General features: G+C 38.7%; 2 protein-coding genes across 2 annotated transcripts; both read right to left on the bottom strand.

Annotated features, from left to right (window-relative positions):
- Positions 1–406: 406 nt before the first annotated feature.
- LOC120874368 (olfactory receptor 148-like) lies at positions 407–1,339 on the bottom strand. Its single transcript, XM_040255744.1, has one exon. It carries the CDS (start codon positions 1,337–1,339, stop codon positions 407–409), a length of 933 nt encoding a protein of 310 aa, XP_040111678.1.
- A 10,953-nt stretch (positions 1,340–12,292) lies between these two features.
- On the bottom strand, positions 12,293–13,228 carry LOC120874356 (olfactory receptor 10G4-like). Its single transcript, XM_040255733.1, has one exon. It carries the CDS (start codon positions 13,226–13,228, stop codon positions 12,293–12,295), a length of 936 nt encoding a protein of 311 aa, XP_040111667.1.
- Positions 13,229–21,379: the final 8,151 nt, after the last annotated feature.

Raw genomic sequence — 21,379 nt, 5'->3', positions numbered from 1 at the left:
AGAACCAAGGAATGATTACATTCTAAGTGAAGTAAGAAAAACTAATTTGGCACAGACATGGCTATTGAAGGATAATTTTTGGATTGCCATAGATCTTCACTATTTTCAATCACGCAAAATTGGCTGTCTATTATAAGAAATCTGTCTCAAGCTTCTTGCAATTTCCCTTGGATTCCTTCCCCAGGATTAGTGCACTGAGATTAGCATGAATTATGAAATTACTTATGGGGCCTCAGGGTTTATACTTATGCACAAAAATAGAAAATCTTATTAGGCAAACTTAATGCTTTAGAGAAAGCATCTTCCATTGATATTATTTGATTATTTATCTAGTTCCTCATTTGATTGAGTAAAAAAAAAATAAAAAGAGTCAATACATTTTAAAATCCATTATAAAACCCTTAATTTATTGCAGAACAGTAAATACTACATTGTGGAAAATCCTTTTTAGGGAACTTTTCACTTCTTTGTTCCTTAAGGAATAGATTAATGAGTTCAGCATGGGTGAGACAGTATTATTTAATAGTTGCACCATGGCATCTAGCAAGGGGTTGGGCGTGGGCTGCAGATAGACAATGATTATAGGTCCAAAGGCACAGAGAATGGCAGTGAGGTGGGCACTGCAGGTAGAGAAAGCTTTCTGCCTGCCCTCTGCTGAATGGATCCTCAAAATGGCAATCCCAATGCGTGTGTAGGAGGCACAAATACTCAACCAAAGCATTAAAGCCAGAAAGCCAACACTAGTGGAAGCTACACCCTGGGCAAAGGAGCTGTCAGCACAAGCCAGGGGTAAGATAGGAGGAATATCACAGAAGAAGTGGTCCACCTGATTAGGGCCACAGTAGGGTAGCTGAAAGGTAAAGGATGTCAGGATAGTGGCCTGAAGACAACCCACCAACCAGGCTGCCATGACCAAACCAACACAGACTCCAGGTCTCATGATGAGCTTATACCTCAGTGGGTGACAGATGGCAATAAAGCGATCATAAGCCATCACAGAATAGAGGCAGCCTTCCACAGAACCCAGAAAATGATAGAAGAAGAGCTGAACAGCACATCCCTTATAAGATATGGCTCGGCTCTGGCCAGAGAGATAGACTAGCATCTTGGGACAGGTGACAGAGGGGAACAGCATGTCCAAAATCGAGAGGAGTCCCAAGAAGAAGTACATGGGAGTGTGAAGGGTCGAGGAGGAGACAATTGCTAGAAGGATGAGCAAATTTCCCAGCAGGGTCAAGGGGTAAATGAAGGAGAAGATGACAAGGAGCACAGTCTCCAGTCCCTCCATCTGAGGTATTCCCAGTAGGATGAACTCATTCAGCTCTGTGTGGTTCCTCATGTTCTTGGGAGGAAGGTCTAGGGGAGACCAAAGACAGGAAAGCATGAATGTGAAGGCTGACTGTGACAGACACAATACTGATACATTCATCATCACTAATCTTTGTTTACATGTAAATATGAGGTTGAAATTAAGAATCAGAAATTTTGAGAATAATATTTAGGGGCTAGTAAAGCGGATGTGTGCCTTTGTGTCTCAAGATATCACATTCTTTTATGAATAGGGATTCAAAGCAATATGAAACTTTAGCAAAGTGAAATACTGGATGTACTATGAGAACAGAGGCATCAATACTGAGCAGATGAGCATAGTTTGAATTAAGTCCCCAACCAATTATGCAACAACAAAAATGTCCTAAGTTTAAGATCAACCTGAAAACATGTGGAAGCCTCACCCTCCTGACTCTATTACAGAGCTACAGTTGCTCAAATATGTGTTCAAACACCCTAAATATTCATCAAAGATCAATCTGGTCACCCACACTTCTGTTGAGAAGAATGGATGGTGATACAGTTTAAGGAGTAGTAAGATTTGGGTATATGATATCATTTTAACTGGATATATTTCTTAGTCTGAGCATGGAGTCTCAAAGAGTCAGACACAACTGAGTAACTGAACTGAACTGAAGGTTATTTGCCTGAAAAGAAATTAACAGTGACAAATTTGTTTAGTGTTTAGTTTGTATAGAGATTAGTAGATGTTTAGAGACTATATAGGTGATAGGTTTTAATGAAGTCATCATATATAAAGATGAATTTTTGGAATATTTGATGTTTGCTAACTACTGAAATTTTGAAATCCAAAGTATTTCAATTCTGCAGCCTTTTCTGTGTCTTCTGATTATTTTAAATTCTAATTTTAATTTTATTGTGGTAATAAAACTTCACATGAGATCTACTCTCTAAACAGAGTTTTAAGTATACAAGATAATGTTAACTATGAACATAATGGACAGGGAGGCCTGGCGTGGTGCGATTCATGGGGTCTCAAAGAGTCAGACATGACTGAGCAACTGAACTGAACTGAACTGAATGCTTCACAACATTTGTGAAACTTTATACCTATTCATTAGCAATTCCTCATTTCTTGTTGTCCCCTAACCCTGGTAGCCATCATTCTGTGTTTTGCTTTTAAGAGTATAATTGTGTATATGTACCACAGCTTTCTTATCCATTCATCTGCTGATGGACATCTAGGTTGTTTCCATGTCCTGGCTATTATAAACAGTGCTGCGATGAACATTGGGGTACATGTGTCTCTTTCAATTCTGGTTTCCTTGGTGTGTATGCCCAGCAGTGGGATTGCTGGGTCATAAGGCAGCTCTATTTGCACTTTTTTAAAAAGAATTCATTTGAATCAGTTCTAATGAGGTGGATGAAACTGGAGCTGATTATACAGAGTGAAGTAAGCCAGAAAGAAAAACACCAATACAGTATACTGACACATATATACGGAATTTAGAAAGATGGTAATGATGACCCTTTATGCAAGACAGCAAAAGAGACACAAATGTATAGAACGGACTTTTGGACTCTGAGGGAGAGGGAGAGGGTGGGATGATTTGGGAGAATGGCATTGAAACATGTATACTATCATGTAAGAAACGAAGTGCCAGTCTATGTTTGATACAGGATACAGGATGCTTGGGGCTGGTGCATGGGGATGATCCAGAGAGATGATATGGGGTGGGAGGTGGGACGGGGATTCAGGATTGGGAGCTTGTATACACCCGTGGTGGATTCATGTCAATGTATGGCAAAACCAATACAGTATTGTAAAGTAAACTAAAGTAAAAATAAAATTTAAAAAAAAGTGTATAATTGTTTTATTTTAAAGGAAAAACTCATTATGTAGAGAACATGAAAGGGCCAGTAGGGAGTGCTGTGGTCAGCTGTCTGCTACAATGGTTGAGCTCCTGAATTTCTCAAGAACAGATACCATGATACTATGCATAAAATAGATAACTAATGAAAACCTATCGTATAGCACAAGGAACTCTACTCAATGCTCCTTGGTGAGCTAAATGGGAAATAAATCCAAAAAAAAGAGGAGACTTATGTCCCTGTATAGCTAATTAACTTTCCTGCAATGCAGAAACTAACCCAATATTGTAAAGCAACTATACTCCAATAAATTAACTTTAAAAAAGAAGAGAGATGTCTTTTTCACTTACACTTTTTACCATTATAATTTCCTTTTTTTGAGATGCAAAATATATTTTTAAATGTCCAATTATAATGGTTTGAATTTCTAATTATAATTCCTGGTCAACTTCTCTGATCTTCTTTTATAATTAATATTATTAATAGTTATTGATTGATAATTTTGTCTTCTAAAAAACCTTAAAAATGGTAAGATAATACTTTCCAGGTACTCAAGTTGTTTATAATCTTGGAATCTCAATTTCTCATCTTTATATAAGCAGAAAGTATTCCCTGCACCAGTAGTCTCAACCTTAACCAATCCGTTAAATATTTTATTCCAAGCAGGACACTTCTGAGAGTCAAAGAAAGTGTTATTAATAACTAAGGGAGGATAAGAGGGATAAAATAGGAACATTTCTGTTCAACCGTTGAATAGTCTCCTTTCCCTCATGTGTGTCCTACAGATCTTTATTTTGACATGTTCTGATATAACTGTGCCCCTTGAGGATATGGCATATTCTTATAATTGTGCTGAATAAATAGAGGGTATCCACTGAATTTTTTTTTCTGATTAACTGAGATAATATTTACCTCCCAGAATTGCTGTAAAGATTAAATGTGATGATGCTCAGGAAAAATTTTGATACACAGTAAGATGCTGTATAATGGTTCATTATAATTGTATTTTCTATAGAGATAGCCATGCTAAAGAATTTAGGAAGGAGTTACCTGTGTGAAGATCAGAGTTAGTATCAAGCCTGAACAAAGTCACCAGGAGAGACAAGGTAAATTATGATTAAAGAAGGAACGAGAGCCCAAACTTTGAGAGATACTACATTATAGGAAAAGGAGAAGAAAAGGGAACCATTTAATAAGAAATATATACATTCGTCATATGATTTGGAAAAGGTCAGGAGAATGTCTTTTGCATACCATTTATCATGAAAATTATTATTTTCTCCATGTTTTAGAATTTTCTCCATTGTCAGGCGGAATACGCAACTAATTTTTATTCTTAAGCAAGTGTGTGGTTCTTTAAAAGTGACAGATGCTGAATTAATGATTAAGGAACGACAAAAGAAATAATAGATGAATGTATTTCTGCATGCTATTTTGTGGGGTGAGTGGAGGAAAGGACTCTAGTCATTGCACTAAATGGGAAGGAAGCTCTTAGTCATGATTGCTTCCAACAATGCTAGTCAGGAGTCCATAGTGGAGTAAAAGTTAAAGAAGATGGGAAAATGCTCTGAACAGTTACATGGCTCAGTTAAGGAAAACAAATGTTGTTTTTCCTACCTTTAACTTCAGTTTCTTCTATAGACTTGTGGGACTCACCATTCTGAACATCTCTCTTTCCTGGGTGCAACAGAAATGGATTTGGGCTTCCTAAGTGTAGATCCCAAATGGTCTTTTCCATTCAGGATTACACAGAGAGGATAGTACATGTCTGATGGCTCACCCATCATCTAGGGTGAGCAGAGTTAGCAGAAGTAAGATCTCCTACATTTGTAGGGTTTTAAATGATCTCTTACTCCCTCTGGAGCCCCATCTGTGATACATCCCAGGACTCAGGGAGCAGGAGCCCGTGAGCATAGGGAGCAATCAAATGCTGGATGTTGACTGAGAAAAGGCTACACGGTTATCAAGATAATCTTCAAGCAATTAGGAATCAAAGAAGTTGTGGATCCCCTGTGGCCACCCTAATTTTCTATTCTGGGGAGACTTTCAAGAACCCTTTTTGTTCTTCATAGACCTCACAGATTTGACTTCCATCTGTCATTTTTTGAGTCTTTACCTATTCCCTTACTTTTTATGGTTGTAGAAGAAATTGTAACATAATGAAAAGATCATTCACCTTGGAAGTTTCTGGTGTGAAAAACAAGTCTGTTTCTCATTAGTTGTAAGTCCTTGAGCAAGCCAGTACTCTTCTCTGAACCATAATATTGTCCTTCATAAATTGGAGTTATTTCATAGGGAAACTGGAGATTAAATGAGATAACACATGTAAACTTCCTGGCACATACTACTTAATTATTTGTATTGAAATTGGATGGAACATGGACTTTTATTCATTGTTAGAATCATTTTTTTTGTTCTTTTACCCCTTCTCTTCTTAATTTGAGTTTTTTCATTGTTTTGTTTTTTTCAGTTTAGTCAGTTTGGTTTCATTTCTTTTATCAACTAGTAATTATAGTGTGGGGCTTCCCTGGTGGCTCAGACAGTAAAGAATCTGCCTGCCGTGCAGGAGATCTGGGTTTGATTCCTGGATTGGGAAGATCCCCTGGCAAAGGGAATGGCTACCCACTCCAGTATTCTTGCCTGGAGAGTTTCATGGATGGAGGAGCCACATGGGCTACAGTCCATGGGGTCACAAAGAGTTCAACACTACTGAACAACTAACACTTTCACTATAACTATAGTGAAAGAGATGGTGAGAAACCAAACCAAAATGAAACAAAACAAAAGAAAATAATAGGTATAGAGTTACAAAAAAAATAAGGAATATCAGAATGTTTTTCATAATAATGGATTGTTTTATTTTTTAATATAAAGTTATTTATTTTAATTGGAGGTTAATTACTTTACAATATGGAATCTAAATAAGATTTTCCAGGTTCTCAGGATTCAACAAGCCAATCCAAGAAAGGGAAAATGGAACTAACATTTAAAGAGACCCCACTTGTGAAAAAGGTCTTTTAAAATCTTATTTTATTTACTTCTTACAACATCCACACAGGGTAGCTATTTTTAGTCCACTTTATAAATGATGACATAGTCATCAGGGAGAGTAATTTTTCCCAAGATTACTCCCATTGACTAGGAGAGGTAGGAATTGAGCCACAAATTCTTTTACTCTAAAGCTCACAGACTTAATTCTAGGGGCAGAGCCAAATTGAAACTAAAACATCAGAATCGGGTTCCTAGTTTTCTCTCCAAGTTTGACTCTCTGGGTCAGCAAGGTATACCTTTCCTAGTCCTCAGAGAGTAAGGCCCTTGAGCTTTACCCTGCCCATCTCCTTTCACCTCTCTTTATGACTCTGTTTTGAACAACAACAACAGCATGGCTTCCCATATGGCACTAGTGGTAAAGACTTGGCCTACCAATGCAAGAGATGTGAGAGACATGGGTTCGATCCCTGGGTTGGGAAGATCCCCTGGAGAAGGGCACTTTCCCACTCCAGTATTCTTGCCTAGAAAATTCCATGCACAAAGGAGACTGGCAGGCTATAGTCCATGGGGTAGCAAAGAATCAACATGACTGAACATGCACACCCCCCCCCCCACACACACACACAGTAGACAACAGACTTAGTGACTAAACAGCAACGACATAATAGATAACAATCAAAAGGCCTAACAGGATGCAGAAATTGGGATACATATGTATTTATTCTTGGGGCTTCCCAGCTGGTGCTGGTGATAAGGAACCCGCCTGCTAATAATGCAGGAGACAGATGAGAAGCTGGTTAGATCCCTGGGTCAGGAAGATTTCCTGGAGGAGAGCATGGCAACCCACTCCAGTATCCTTGCCTGGAGAATCCCATGGACAGAAGAGCCTGGTGGGCTACAGTTCATAGGGTCACAAAGAGTTGGACACAACTAAAGCCGCTTAGCATGCACTCATGTGTATTTATTCTTAATTAACATCTTGGGCACTTATTTACTTATAGGTTTTCAAGTTTTAAAAACACATAAAGGGCAGGAAGAGAAATCATGATGGCAGAGTAGGATGACTTGGAGCTCACAACCCCCACAAACACATCAAAAATACACCTACATATAGAACAATTCTCACTGAAAACTAACTGGAAACTGTCATAAGGATTTCTGTACAATGAAGGATATAAGAAAGGTACACACTTAAAAAGACCTTAAAGTCCCGTTAGTGTTACTTTGTTTATCATTAGCAGAATCATTCATCTTTTCCAAGTAGAAAAAAAAGCCAAAGCTTATAACAAAATTTTAAAAAGAGATGAATATGTATGGCAAAACCAATACAGAATTGTAAAGTAAAATAAAAAAAAATAAATAAATAAATTTTAAAAAAATTAAAAGAGATGAATATATTTCTTAATGCTATCCTTAATTAGGAATAAGAAAAGGAAATTGTGAAAGTGGTATGAAATAAAGGAGACATAGTTTAAAAATTGAAAAATACTTGCGAGAAAACTCAAATTTCCTTCCCCATGGTGAGAAAGAAATAGAATGAGGAGGTTACCAATGAAAATATTATAAACAAACACACAGAAACCCTTCTCCTATGACTACCTGCACCCTGATTCTAATCAATACTTCCCAACTGGGTCCTTAAATGTATTATTTCATTAACTGAGGTCATCAAGTCCTGCTCACACAGGAAAGAGTGGGGCCTATTCAATTAGAGGGTAAGAGTTTCAGTCCTACCCGCATGCTTACTAACTTGGACATGGTGCTTAAACTCTCTATGCCTCAGGTTTATAATTTCTAAAACAGTGATGATAAAAATAGCGTCTCCTTCATTGAGTTGTCTTGATGATTAAATGGAAAAAACACATAAAATGGTTAGAACAGTATATGGCATGTGGTATATAATCAACAATGTCAACTGACATCATATAATGTTCTCAAAACTTTCCGCAATCTCCCACCATAAACTCACCAGACATTTTTCCCTTTAATTCCTGTGTCCCCTATACACTGTAAGCTCTATAAAAACTAACATTTCTTCTCTCTTTGCCACTTCTCTTGTAGTGCTGTGAATACTGCAGAGTACACAGTAGACACTCAATAAATAACTCTGTACGTTACATGTTCTCTGGTAAAAGCCTTCCAAATGTTTCTCGCCTTTCTCACATGCTCGGCGTTAGGGTCAACAGACACACTGACTTCCATCCTTTTCCCTCAACCACCACGCAAGTTCAGAGCTTTTTAGGTTTTTACTGAACTATATGCTAAAATGTAATGATGCCAGTTATACTTCTAGCTTTTCCCATATATTCCCTCTCATTTGGCCATATACATAGCTGGAGAATATGTTCTGAAAACATACATCTGCCCCTTTCTAATTTAAAATTTTTCAGTGATCTTCAGTTACCCAATGGGCTACTGAAACATTGTAATGAAAGTACACTGGAACATTGTAATAAAAATACAGCTATCAAAATTATGGTTAAGTTTTGGATAAAATTAAAGAAAAAGTTAAGTGAAATTCTATACTTAATCCAGAGGGTTTCCTTATTAGTTACAAAGTGCCAGGTTCTTCAGATGTTTGAACTGCTTAATATAAAGAGTGCCTCCAAAAGACATGGAGAAGGTAAAAGAACAGCACACAAAATGAGAGAAATGTGCAAATCATCTATTTGATAAAGGCTTATTATCCAAAATACTTAAACCACATCCACTCAACAGTAAAAAACAGTAAAGAAATAATCCAAGGAATTTACAAGCTCAGTAAGATGAGGTACAGAGTCCAGAAATAGATCTGCATTTATAGGAACAATAATTTTGACAAAAATACAACGGCAGTTTATTGAAGAAATGATAGGCTTTACAATGCAGTAGAACAGTCTTTTGGACTCTGTAGGAGAGGATGAGGGTGGGATGGCTTGGGAGAATGGCATTGTAACAAGTATATTATCATATGTGAAACGAATCACCAGTCCAGGTTCGATGCATGAGACAGGGTGCTCAGGGCTGGTGCACTGGGATGACCCAGAGGGATGAGCTGGGGAGGGGGAGGGGTTCACGATGGGGAACACATGTACACCCGTGGCAGATTCATGTCAATGTATGGCAAAACCAATACAATATTGTAAAGTAATTAGTCTCCAATTAAAATAAATTAATTTTTTAAAATGTGGCAGGAATACTTAGATATTCATATAAAAAACAAACAAATACACAAACAAAATAGAGACTCAATCTGTACCTCACATTAACAAAAACTGTCACAAAATGAATCAGATATTAATGTAAAACATGAAACTTAAGAATTTTTAAATATAAAAAAGATTCTGACAGAGTGTCCATTGATGGATGAATGGATAAATATTGGCGTGTATGTGTGCTAAATTGCTTCAGTCATGCTCTTTATGACCCCATGGACTGTAGCCCACCAGGCTTCTCTGTCCATGGGAGTCTCCATGCAAGAATACAGGAGCAGGTTGCCATGCCTTCCTCTAGGGGATCGTCCCGACCCAGGAATTGAACCTACATCTCTATGTCTCCTGCACTGGCAGGCAAGTTCTTTACCACTAGAGCCTGGGAAACATATATATATGTCACAATGGAATATTGCTCAGCCATAAAAAAATAAAACAAAATCTTGCCACTTATGATATAAATGGATCTATGTGAAATGAGTCAGAAAGAGAAAGGCAGATACTGTATGATCTCACCAACTTGTGGTCTCAAAAAAAGAGATAAAACAAAATCAGATCTCAAACACAGAGAACAAGCCGGTAGCTGCCAAAGGGGATGGTGTTGGGGAAAGAGAGAAATAGGTGAAGGGAATTAAGAAATACAAATGTCCAGTTGCAAAATAAAAAAGTCATGGAAATATATAGCATAAGGAAAATGGTCAATAATATTATAATAACTTTGTGTGGAAACAGATAGTTACCACATTTATCATGGTGATCAGTTCATAATGTAATTAAATATTAAATTATTATGTTGCACACCTGAAAATAACATAGTACATCAAGTATATGCCAACAAAACAAAACAGCAACAAAAAGAAAATCTTGAAAGAAACCAAGAGCAAAGGATATTTTACCTACAAGGAACAGAGATAAGAACTACAAAGGAACTCTCATTGGAAACTGGGCAATCAAGAAAGAGTGGAGTAAAAAAATTAAAGTGTTAGAATGCAAAAATCACCAGCTTAGAATTTTAAATCCAATATTATCCTTCAAATTGAAGGTAAATGATGACATTCTCAGATAAACAAAATCTGAAAGAATCTGTTACCCAAGGCCTGCCTTGCAAAAAATATTAAAAGAGGTTCTTTAGGCAAAAGAAAAATAATCTAGGTCAGATGCTTGAATTGACATTTTAAAAAATCATCAGAGAAGAATAAATATTAGTAAAATATTATTTTTCTTATTTTTAATTTATCTAAAACATAACTGTGAATTTTAAATAAGAGTAATACTATAAAACAATTGGAAGAAAAAGTACTCAGAAGACACTTTGACATAAATTACAGCAAGATCTTTTTTGATCCACCTACTAAAATAATGAAGAATTTAAAAATGGGACCTAATTAGAAGATTTTGCATAGCAAAGGGATCCATAAACAAAAAGAAAATACAAGCACCCCCAGAATGCGGGAAAAAAGTGTGTAAATGAAGCAATTGAAAAGGGTTTAATCTCCAAAATATGCAAACAACTAATGTAGCTCTATGTCAAAACACAAACAAACTCAATCAAAAAGTGGGCAGAAGATCTAAATACACATTCCTCCAAAGAAGACATACAGATGGCCACAAAGTACATGCAAAGATGCTCAATATCACTAATAATTAGAGAAATACAAATCAAAACTACTTTGAGATATCACCTCACACCAGTCAGAATGACCATCATCAAAAAATCTACAAACAACAAATGCTAGAGAGGGTGTAAAGAAAAGGGAACCCCCCACATGGTTGGTGTGAGCATCAATTTGTGCAGTCACTATGGAGAACAGTGTGTAGGTTCCTTAAGAAACTAAAAATAGAGCTACCATATGATCCAGCAATCTCATTCCTGGGCCTATATCTGGAGAAAACCCTAATTTGAAAAGATACATGCACACAAATGTTTGCTGTAACACAATTTACAACAGCCAAGACATGGAAGCAACCCAAATGTCACTCAGAGAACTCAAACAGGGCCTCTGAGACAATCTAAAAGGGTGAGATGGGGAGGGAGATGGAAGGGAGGCTTGAGAGGGAGGGGACATGGGTGTACCTCTGGCTGAGTCTTATTGATGTTTGACAGAAAACAACAAAATTCTGTAAAGCAATTATCCTTCCATTAAAAAAAATAATTAACTTTTTAAAAAGATGATGTGGTACATAGATACAATGGAATATTACTCAACCATTAAAAAGAATGAAATAATGCCATTTGTAACAACATGGATGGGCTCAGAGAGTCTCATACTAAGTGAAGTAAGTCAGACAAAGAAAGATAAATATCAAATATGACTCACTAGTAAAATCTAATTTCTAAAATGATATAAAGGAACTGACAGACTCAGATTTCAAAAACAAAAATATGGTTACCAAAGGAGAAACATGGTGGGAGAGAAAGGAGAGAGGGAAGACCCTGGGTTTAACACAAACACACACACACACTACTTATATATGAAATAGGTAACCGACAAGGACCTCCTATATAGCCCAGGGAACTTTATTCAATATTCTTTAATAACCTAAGTGGGAAAAGAATCTGAAGAAGAATAAATATATATATATGTATAACTGAATCACTATGCTGTACACCTGAAACTAACACATTTTAGATCAACTATACCCTAAAACAAAAATTATAATGCTTCAATTTTAAAAAAAAGATTAAACCAAATTATATTATAAGGAGCTATGCAGTTTAAGAAAATATATGTTTTCATTTTACTAAACTAATAAACTGGAAAATCATGTTCAAAAATATAATATAGTTTTTATAATAAAATTCCTCAGAAACATTTGTAAAAAAAAAATTCCTGAGTAGCAGGTTTGGATAAAGTTAAACACCAAGAAATATAACTGTAATACACTTCTTATTGATCACAAATTTATATTACTAACTTTGTTAAATGAGTGTATCTTCATTACAGAGATTATTTGCTCTGTGAATGGACTACTTTATCTTTAAGAGTCAACAGAGCTTTCTTCACTTCCTTGTTCCTCAGGGTATAGACCACAGGGTTCAGAAGGGGCGTCATCACAGTGTAGAAAACAGCCACAATCCTGTCCATAGCCTCCTTGGAGCCTGGTCTCAGGTAAATGAAAACGCCAGGGCCAAAGAAGCAAAGGACCACAGTGCAGTGGGAGGCACAGGTCTGGAAGGCTCTCCATCTCCCCGCTGAGGTGCGGATCTTCAGGATGGAATGGACGATGGACACGTAGGACAGCACAATAAGAAGAAAGCAGCCTGAAGCCACCACCCCAATGTTGACAAAGATCACCAACTTATTGGCAGAGGTGTCTGCACAGGCCAGTTTGAGGATGGGTGGTGCATCGCAGAAGTAATGCTGGATCTGGTTGGGTCCACAGAAGGGCAAACGGAACGTCAGTGTGGTCTGGACAGCAGAGTGCACAGAGCCACTGAGCCACGTGGTTGTGGCCAGGATGGCACACGTCCTCCCATTCATTATACTGGCGTACCTGAGCGGGTAACTGATGGCCAGGAAGTGGTCATAGGACATGACGGTGTAGAGGAAGCACTCGGTGCTGCCCAGGAAGTGGAAGGAGTAGAGCTGGGCCACACAGCTGGGAAAGGAGACAGGACTGCCTTCTGGGGACACCAGGGTCATCAGCATTTTGGGCACAGTGACCGTGGAGAACCACATGTCAATGAAGGACAAGTTGCTCAGGAGATAGTACATGGGGGTTTGCAGACGGGGATCCACTGTGATCACCAGCAGGATGAGAAGGTTCCCCACCACAGTGAGGACATAGATCACCAGGAAGATTCCAAAGAGGAGTGTGTCCAGCTCTGATGAACGGGGAAGGCCCATGAGGATGAACGTTGTCATTACACTCATGTTTGTCATTTCTCCACTCTTTTGGTCTCTCTCTCTCTCTCTCTATGGGAACGTCAAGAGCATCCAACATTTTATTGAGAACTGAGAACTGCATTATACAAGTCATACTCAACTTTGCTTACCACAAACCTCTCTTGAAAAAGGAGATAAAGCGATTTCATCTTCTCTCTCTTATATCCCTCTCACTCTCTCTCTCTGTCTCACACACACACACACACACACACACACACACACACACAGGCACACACAGATAGATGTGAAAAAGGGAGAAAACCACACAAATTTCTATTGATATATCATGAATACTAACAGCATCATAAAACAAGCCAAAGTTTCTATTTTGTACTTTCTCCGGATCATGTTAGCTTGTTGTATGCTCCAGGTCTCACAATGTTGAAATCAAAGTTTCAGGTTGCTCTCTGATCTCATCTGAAGTTCAGGATCACCTGCCTCAGTGACAATGTCAGAGTAAGATAATAAATGACAACTACTTAGTAAAGTAATGACATTTACAGGTATTCAGTAAATGATACCAAATTATATGGAGCTGTTGCCTTGCTTTTTAAATGTATAGATATAGCTATGGAGGGAGAGAAAGACAGAGACAGAGAGGGAGTAGACAGAGAAGATAAATTCTCATGGTGCAATAGAGACTTCTCAATTTCAAAGCTACAATTTTGAGGAAAATTTCATCACTGGTGTTGGTACTGGTGTCTCACTAACTACTACTAATTGTTTACATAGGAAATAATCTTAGAGCAGGTTAAGAAACTATAAACTTCATATAGAATCCTGACAACCTCTCATGTGATCCGGAAAATATCAACCATCACAACACTGCAAGCCTCAAACTTTTCTTTTACGCAGTCATTGATAAGGCACTGAAAATATAAACTTCATATGTGTTCTCCCAACCACAATCCAGTGGGAAGCGGCTGGTTTGTCACATACATTTTTATCCTAAATATTTAAATATAACATTTTCTCTTATCAGCTTTGTTAGAGATGATATTCTCCCCCAATCTTCCATTCCTTATACTCATAAATCCAGGAAATGACCTCAAAAGAGAAGACAATTAACTCTATGAAGCATATGATTCTTATGTAAAACCTACTACCTGTAACAAGGAAGAACAAAAGAAAAGGATCTATGTTAACTTAATATCAAGAAATATTGGACAAATAACACCAGAAAAAAAGAAGAGGTGGAGCCAAAATGAGAACAACACCCAGTTGTGGATATGACTGGTGATGCAAGTAAAGTCTGATGCTGTAAAAAAAAATATTGCATAGGAACCTGAAATGTTAGGTTCATGAATGAAGGTAAATTGGAAGTCATCAAACAGGAGATGGCAAGAGTGAACATTAACATTTTAGGAATCCGTTCAGTTCAGTTCAGTTGATCAGTCATGTCCGACTCTTTGCGACCCCATGAATTGCAGCATGCCAGGCCTCCCTGTCCATCACCATCTCCCAGAGTTCACTCAGACTTGCATCCATTGAGTCAATGATGCCATCCAGCCATCTCATCTTCTGTCGTCCCCTTCTTCTCCTGCCCCCAATCCCGCCCAGCATCAAAGTCTTTTCCAATGAGTCAACTCTTCACATGAGGTGGCCAAAGTACTGGAGTTTCAGCTTTAGCATCATTTCTTCCAAAGAAATCCCAGGGTTGATCTCCTTCAGAATGGACTGGTTGGATCTCCTTGCAGTCCAAGGGACTCTCAAGAGTGTTCTCCAACACCACAGTTCAAAAGCATCAATTCTCCAGTGTTCAGCCTTCTTCACAGTCCAACTCTCACATCCATACATGACTACTGGAAAAACCATAGCCTTGACTAGATGGACCTTAGTCAGCAAAGTAATGTCTCTGCTTTTGAATATGCTATCTAGATTGGTCATAACTTTTCTTCCAAGGAGGAAGCGTCTTCTAATTTCATGGCTGCAGTCACCATCTGCAGTGATTTTGGAGACCAAAAAAAATAAAGTCTGACACTGTTTCCACTGTTTTCCCATCTATTTCCCGTGAAGTGATGGGACTGAATGCCATGATCTTCGTTTTCTGAATGTTGAGCTTTAAGCCAACTTTTTCACTCTCCTTTTACTTTCATCAAGAGGCTTTTTAGTTCCTCTTCACTTTCTGCCATAAGGGTGGTGTCATCTGCATATCTGAAGTTATTGATATTTCTCCTGGCAATCTTGATTCCAGCTTGTGTTTCTTCCAGTCCAGCGTTTCTCATGATGTACTCTGCATATAATTTAAATAAGCAGGGTGAAAATATACAGCCTGGAATCAGCAAATTTAACTCAGATGACCATTATATCTACTACAGTGGGCAAGAATCCCTTAGAATAAATGGCGACATCATAGTCAACAAAAGAATCTGAAATGCAGTACTTGGCTGCAGTCTCAAAAATGACAGAATGATCTCTGTTCATTTCCAAGGCAAACTATTCAATATTAATGCTGAAGAAGCTGAAGTTGAACAGTTCTATCAAGACCAACAAGACCTTCTAGAACTAACACCCAATAAAGATGTCCTATTCATTATAGGGGACTGGCATGCAAAAGTAGTAAGTCAAGAGATACTTGGAGTAACAGGCAAATTTGGCCTTGGAGTACAAAATGAAGTAGGGAAACAGCTAACAGAGTTTTGCCAAGGGAACGCATTGATCATAGCAAACACCCTCTTCCAAAAACAGAAGAGAAGACTCTACACATGGACATCACCAGATGCTCAATAAGGAAATCACATTGATTATATTCTTTGCAGCCAAAGATGGAGAAGTGCTATACAACCAGCAAAAACAAGATGGGGAGCTGACTGTGGCTCAGATCATGAGCTCCTTATTGCAGAAATCAGACTTTTAATATGAAGGAAGTATGGAAAACCGCTAGACCATTCAGGTATGACCTAAATTAAATCCCTTACAATTATACAGTGGAAGTGACAAATAGATTCAAGGGATTAGATCTGATAGACAGAGTACCTGAAGAACTATTGATGGAGGTTCCTGACATTGTACAGGAGGCAGTGATCACGACCATCCCCAAGAAAAAGAAACACAAAGAGGCAAAATGGTTGTCTGAGGAGGCCTTACAAATAGTTGAGAAAAGAAGAGAAGCTAAAGGCAAATGAGAAAAGGAAAGATATACCCATTTAAATGCAGAGTTCCAAAGAATAGCATGGAGACATAAGAAAGCCTTCCTCAGTGATCAATGCAAAGAAATAGAGGAAAACAATAGAATGAGAAAGACTACAGACCTCTTCAAGAAAATTAGGGATACCAAGGGAATATTTCATGCAAAGGTTAAATGGTATGGACCTAACATAAACAGAAGATATTAAGAAAATGTGGCAAGAATACAAAGAAGAACTATACAAAAAAAATCTTCATGACCCAGATAATCACAATGGTGTGATCACTCACCTAGATTCAGACATTCTGGAATGGGAAGTCAAGTGGACCTTAGGAAGCATCACTATGAACAAAGTTGGTGGAGGTGCTGGAATTCCAGTTGAGCTGTTTCAAATCTTAAAAGATGATGCTGTAAAAGTGCTGCACTCAATATGCCAGCAAATTTGGAAAACTCAGCAGTGGCCACAGGACTGGAAAAGGTCAGTTTTCATTCTAATTCCAAACAAAGGCAATGCCAAAGAATGCTCAAACTACCAGACAATTGCACTCATCGCACATGCAAGCAAAGTAATGCTCAAAATTCTCCAAGCCAGGCTTCAGCAGTACACAAACCATGAAATTCCAGATGTTCAATCTGGATTTAGAAAAGGCAAAGGAACCAGAGATCAAATTACCAACATCCGCTGGGTCATTGAAAAAGCAAGAGAGTTCCAGAAAAACTTCTGCTTTATTAACTGTGCCAAAGCCTTTGACTGTGTGGATCACAATAAACTATGGAAAATTCTGAAAGAGATGGAAATACCATACCGCCTAACCTGCCTCCTGAAATCTGTATGCAGGTCAAGAAACAACTATTAGAACTGAACATGGAACAACAGACTGGTTCCAAATAGGGAAAGGTATATGTCATGGTTGTATACCGTCAACCTTATTATTTAACTTACATGCAGAATATATCATCCGAAATGATGGGCTGGACAAAGCACAAGCTGAAATCAAGATTGCTGAGAAAAATATCAGTAACCTCAGATACAAAGATGACACTACCCTTATGGCAGAAAGTGCAGAAGAACTAAAGAGCCACTCGATGGAAGTGAATGCAGAGAATGAAAAAGTTGGCTTAAAACTCAACATTCAAAAACTAAGATCATGACATCCGGTCCCATCACTTCATGGCAAATAGATGGGGAAGCAATGAAACAGTGACAGACTTTATTTTCTTGGGATCCAAAATCACTGCAGATGCTGACTGCAGATGTGAAATTAAAAGACGCTTGCTCCTTGGAAGAAAAGCTATAAAAAGCAGAGACATTACTTTGCCAACAAAGGTCTGTCTAATTAAAGCTATGGTTTTCCCAGTAGTCATGTATGGATGTGAGAGTTGGACTATAAAGAAAGTTGAGTGACAAAGAATTGATGCTTTTGAACTGTGGTGTTGGAGAAGACTCTTGAGAGTCCCTTGGACTGCAAGGAGATCCCACCAGTCCATCCTAAAGAAAAGCAGCCCTGAATATTCACTGAAAATACTGATGCAGAAGCTGAAACTCCAATACTTTGGCCACCTTATGTGAAGAAGTGACTCAATGGAAAAGACCCTGATCCTGGGAAAGATTGAAGGCAGGAGGAGAAAGGGATGACAGAGGATGAAATGGTTGTATGGCATCACCAACTCAATGGACATAAGGTTGAGCAAGCTTAGGAAGTTGGTGATTGACGGGGAAGCCTGGCATGCTGCAGTACATGGGGTTGCAACGAGTCAGACACAACTCAGAGACTGATCTGAACTGAACTAAATATCAAGAAAAGCTGGAACTGTGTACAATGGAAAGTGAGGCAGAAATGATGTTTTTAGTTTAATCCAAAATATTGTTGAATTCAAGACTGTTGCTATTTTTCAAGGAAAGATTCACCAATGTGAGAGAAATGAGGTTCTCTTCTGTTAATAAAGTCCACACAGAATAGATACTATCTCCAGAAAATCTGGCTTAAGCTAAACTAAAGCTATATTCTTCAAATGAAAGAGTAAATAGCAGTGACAGTTACTCTAATATCCTATGTGGGTATCAGAACCAAAAAAAATGAAACAAACGTATCTCTAAAATTTCTACTGTACCAGTGGGATCCCATCACCAGGATAAATCACATAGATCAGATAAAGTATGAAATTTTTCATCAGGTGAATTGCAAGGCAGCCTGAAACCTAAAACTGATGTTATCAGTGAGAGATAACAGGGTTTGACTTGTCTGTTCATACTCTAGCAACTTTGTCCCTTTTCCTAGGTCCCTATTACTAATCATGCATAAAAAGATATGTATATGTTGTGTGTCTATACATATATGCCTGTATATATATGTGTGTAGTTTGTGTGTGTGTATTACACACAGAGAAAGAATAAAGAATAGAAACAGAGTGAAAGAGAGACAGTCAAGACTTGATAACCACGAGTGGTTATCAATGTCTTATCTAACAATGTTAGATAACAATATCTTATCTCTCAATAAAAGCTTAAGAGGGAAAGCAATGAGAGAAATTTACCTTTCTAAGAACTCACCTTCACTGCATGATTATTTCAATATAAAATTCATTTGTGTTTACGCTTTACCCTGGAGAATGTTGAACACTCAGCATGCTATGTCAAGGCACTTACTTGCAAGTTACTACTCAAAGAGCTGGTGTATCTGTGATTGCTTGTTGAGAAAGAGTGGTTCATTTCTGTTCAAGGACCCAATTAACTTAAGGGCAGAGAATGGAAAGTCATGTAGCTAGAAAGGTGGAATGTAACTTGATTTGCTTCCTCAGGGAATAGGATTACTCTTGGGTGTTCGGGCTCCCTAGAAGAACAGAAAAACAACAGAAAGGGACTAATGAAAGATGTTTAATAATTACCTACATATTTCCCTATGTGTTTGTTATCTGAACACTCCTGAGAGTTCATGAACTTCTGGAGCTAGTACTTATGCCTAAGAGGAAAGAAGGACTCAGTAACCCTTATCAGTGATACAAATAAACTCACAACTGTTTATTCTAAACATAAAATTGCCCAGAACCCATAAATGGTCATCTCACTTTTTCCCCTTTTATTTGCCGTGAAGTGATGGGACCAGATGCCATGATCTTGGTGTCTTGAATGTTGAGTTTTAAGCCAGCTTTTCCACTCTCAGTTATCCCTATTCATTATGGAGTTGACCCAGATTCTATGTTAACTATTTACTTCTTATAATTTAACTATTTACTTCTATAATTTAGGATCCTTTTCAAGTACTAATAAACGCGGAGAAAACAGCTTCAAGGAATCAATCATACACATCATGTTACTACAAACAATATTTTAAAATTCAGGTTAACAGAGGAACAACACCGTAATAATGTCTCTGAGAATAAGTTCAGGGCTCCACAGAAGTTATTTCAGTTATTTCAAGTAGAGTCTCAAGAGAAAACATCAAAATACAGCACAATGTGTTGAAAGTTTCACTCAGCGTTCATCATTCCTGAGAAACCTGCATGCAGGTCAAGAAGCAACAGTTAGAACTGAACATGGGGTGTGGTCCTAAGATGGCATAGGAATAGGACGGTGAGACCACTTTCTCCCCCAGAAATTCATCAAAACAACACTTTAAAGCTGAATAAATTCCACAAAACAACTTCTGAATGCCAGCAGAGGACATCAGTTCAGTTCAGTTCACTCAGTCATGTCCGACTCTTTGCGACCCCCTGAATAGCAGCACGCCAGGCCTCCCTGTCCATCACCAACTCCCAGACTTCACTCAGACTCGCAGCCATCGAGTCAGTGATGCCATCTGGCCATCTCATCCTCTGTCGTCCCCTTCTCCTCTTGCCCCTAATCCCTCCCAGCATCAGGGTCTTTTCCAATGAGTCAACTCTTCACATGAGGTGGCCGAAGAACTGGAGTTTCAGCTTTAGCATCATTCCTTCCAAAGAAATCCCAGGGCTAATCTCCTTCAGAATGGACTGGTTGGATCTCCTTGCAGTCCAAGGGACTCTCAAGAGTCTTTTCCAACACCACAGGTCAAAAGCATCAATTCTTTGGTGCTCAGCCTTCTTCACGGTCCAACTCTCACATCCATACATGACTACTGGAAAAACCATAGCCTTGACTAGACGGACCTTTGTTGGCAAAGTAATGTCTCTACTTTTGAATATGCTATCTAGGTTGCTCATAACTTTTCTTCCAACCCATAAAAACAGCCCATTGTCTTCAAAAGGAGGTAGGAAAAAATATAAGAGAGAAAAAGAGAGACAAAAGAGACAGGGACGGAGATCTGTCCCATGAAGGGAGTCTTTAAAAAGAGAGAAGTTTCCAAACACCAGGAAACACTTTCACTGGTGAGTCTGTAGTGAGCCTTGGAACCTCAGAGGGCAACATAACCAGGAGGAAAAATAAATAAATAATTAAAACCCACAGATTACGTGCCCAATGGTAACTCCCCCAGTGGAGAAGCAGCACAGATGCCTGCATTTGCCACTAGCAAGCGAGGGCTGGGCAGGGAGGCACGGGCTGCATTGCTTAGAGTAAGGACCAGTCCTGAATGCCCCGAGGGCAATCTGAAGGAACTAACTTGAGATAGCCAACCAGACTGTGGGATAGCTACCCCGCGAAAAGCCCTAACCTAAGACACTGCTAGGCCCGCTCACAGAACAAAGGACTGACTAGAGCTAGCCAGCTGCGGACCAGCCCGTTCCATGCTAGAGACAGGAAGGCGAGAGCAGCCAGAGCTGGAAGGGGGCAATTGCGGCCCCAGAGAGGCATCATCTACCAAACTGCAAGCAGGCTTCGTTGCTAAGATTTCTTGAGATTCTGCATGGTCTACATCTGCCTGAGAAGGTGCGTCAGTTGTACATCCAAAAAACCAAGCGGCAGGGGTCACAGCGACCACTGTCACTAAACACCTGGTCATCTGAGCTGCTCGGACCTGGGAAGGGCACAAAATGTAGGCCCAACCGAATCTGCACCTCTGAGGAGTACCGAGTACCTGAACTTGAGCTGCTTAGACCTGGAAAGT

This window comes from Oryx dammah, unplaced genomic scaffold, assembly GCF_014754425.2.
Source record: "Oryx dammah isolate SB20612 unplaced genomic scaffold, SCBI_Odam_1.1 HiC_scaffold_15, whole genome shotgun sequence".
Classification (NCBI taxonomy): domain Eukaryota; kingdom Metazoa; phylum Chordata; class Mammalia; order Artiodactyla; family Bovidae; genus Oryx; species Oryx dammah.
Note: the sequence above shows the minus strand (reverse complement) of the source record. Positions and strands in the feature narration are given on the sequence as shown.

Excerpts from the sequence above, each read along its gene's own strand:
- LOC120874356 (XM_040255733.1), bottom strand. The coding sequence starts at position 13,228 with ATGACAAACATGAGTGTAATGACAACGTTCATCCTCATGGGCCTTCCC.
- LOC120874368 (XM_040255744.1), bottom strand. The coding sequence starts at position 1,339 with ATGAGGAACCACACAGAGCTGAATGAGTTCATCCTACTGGGAATACCT.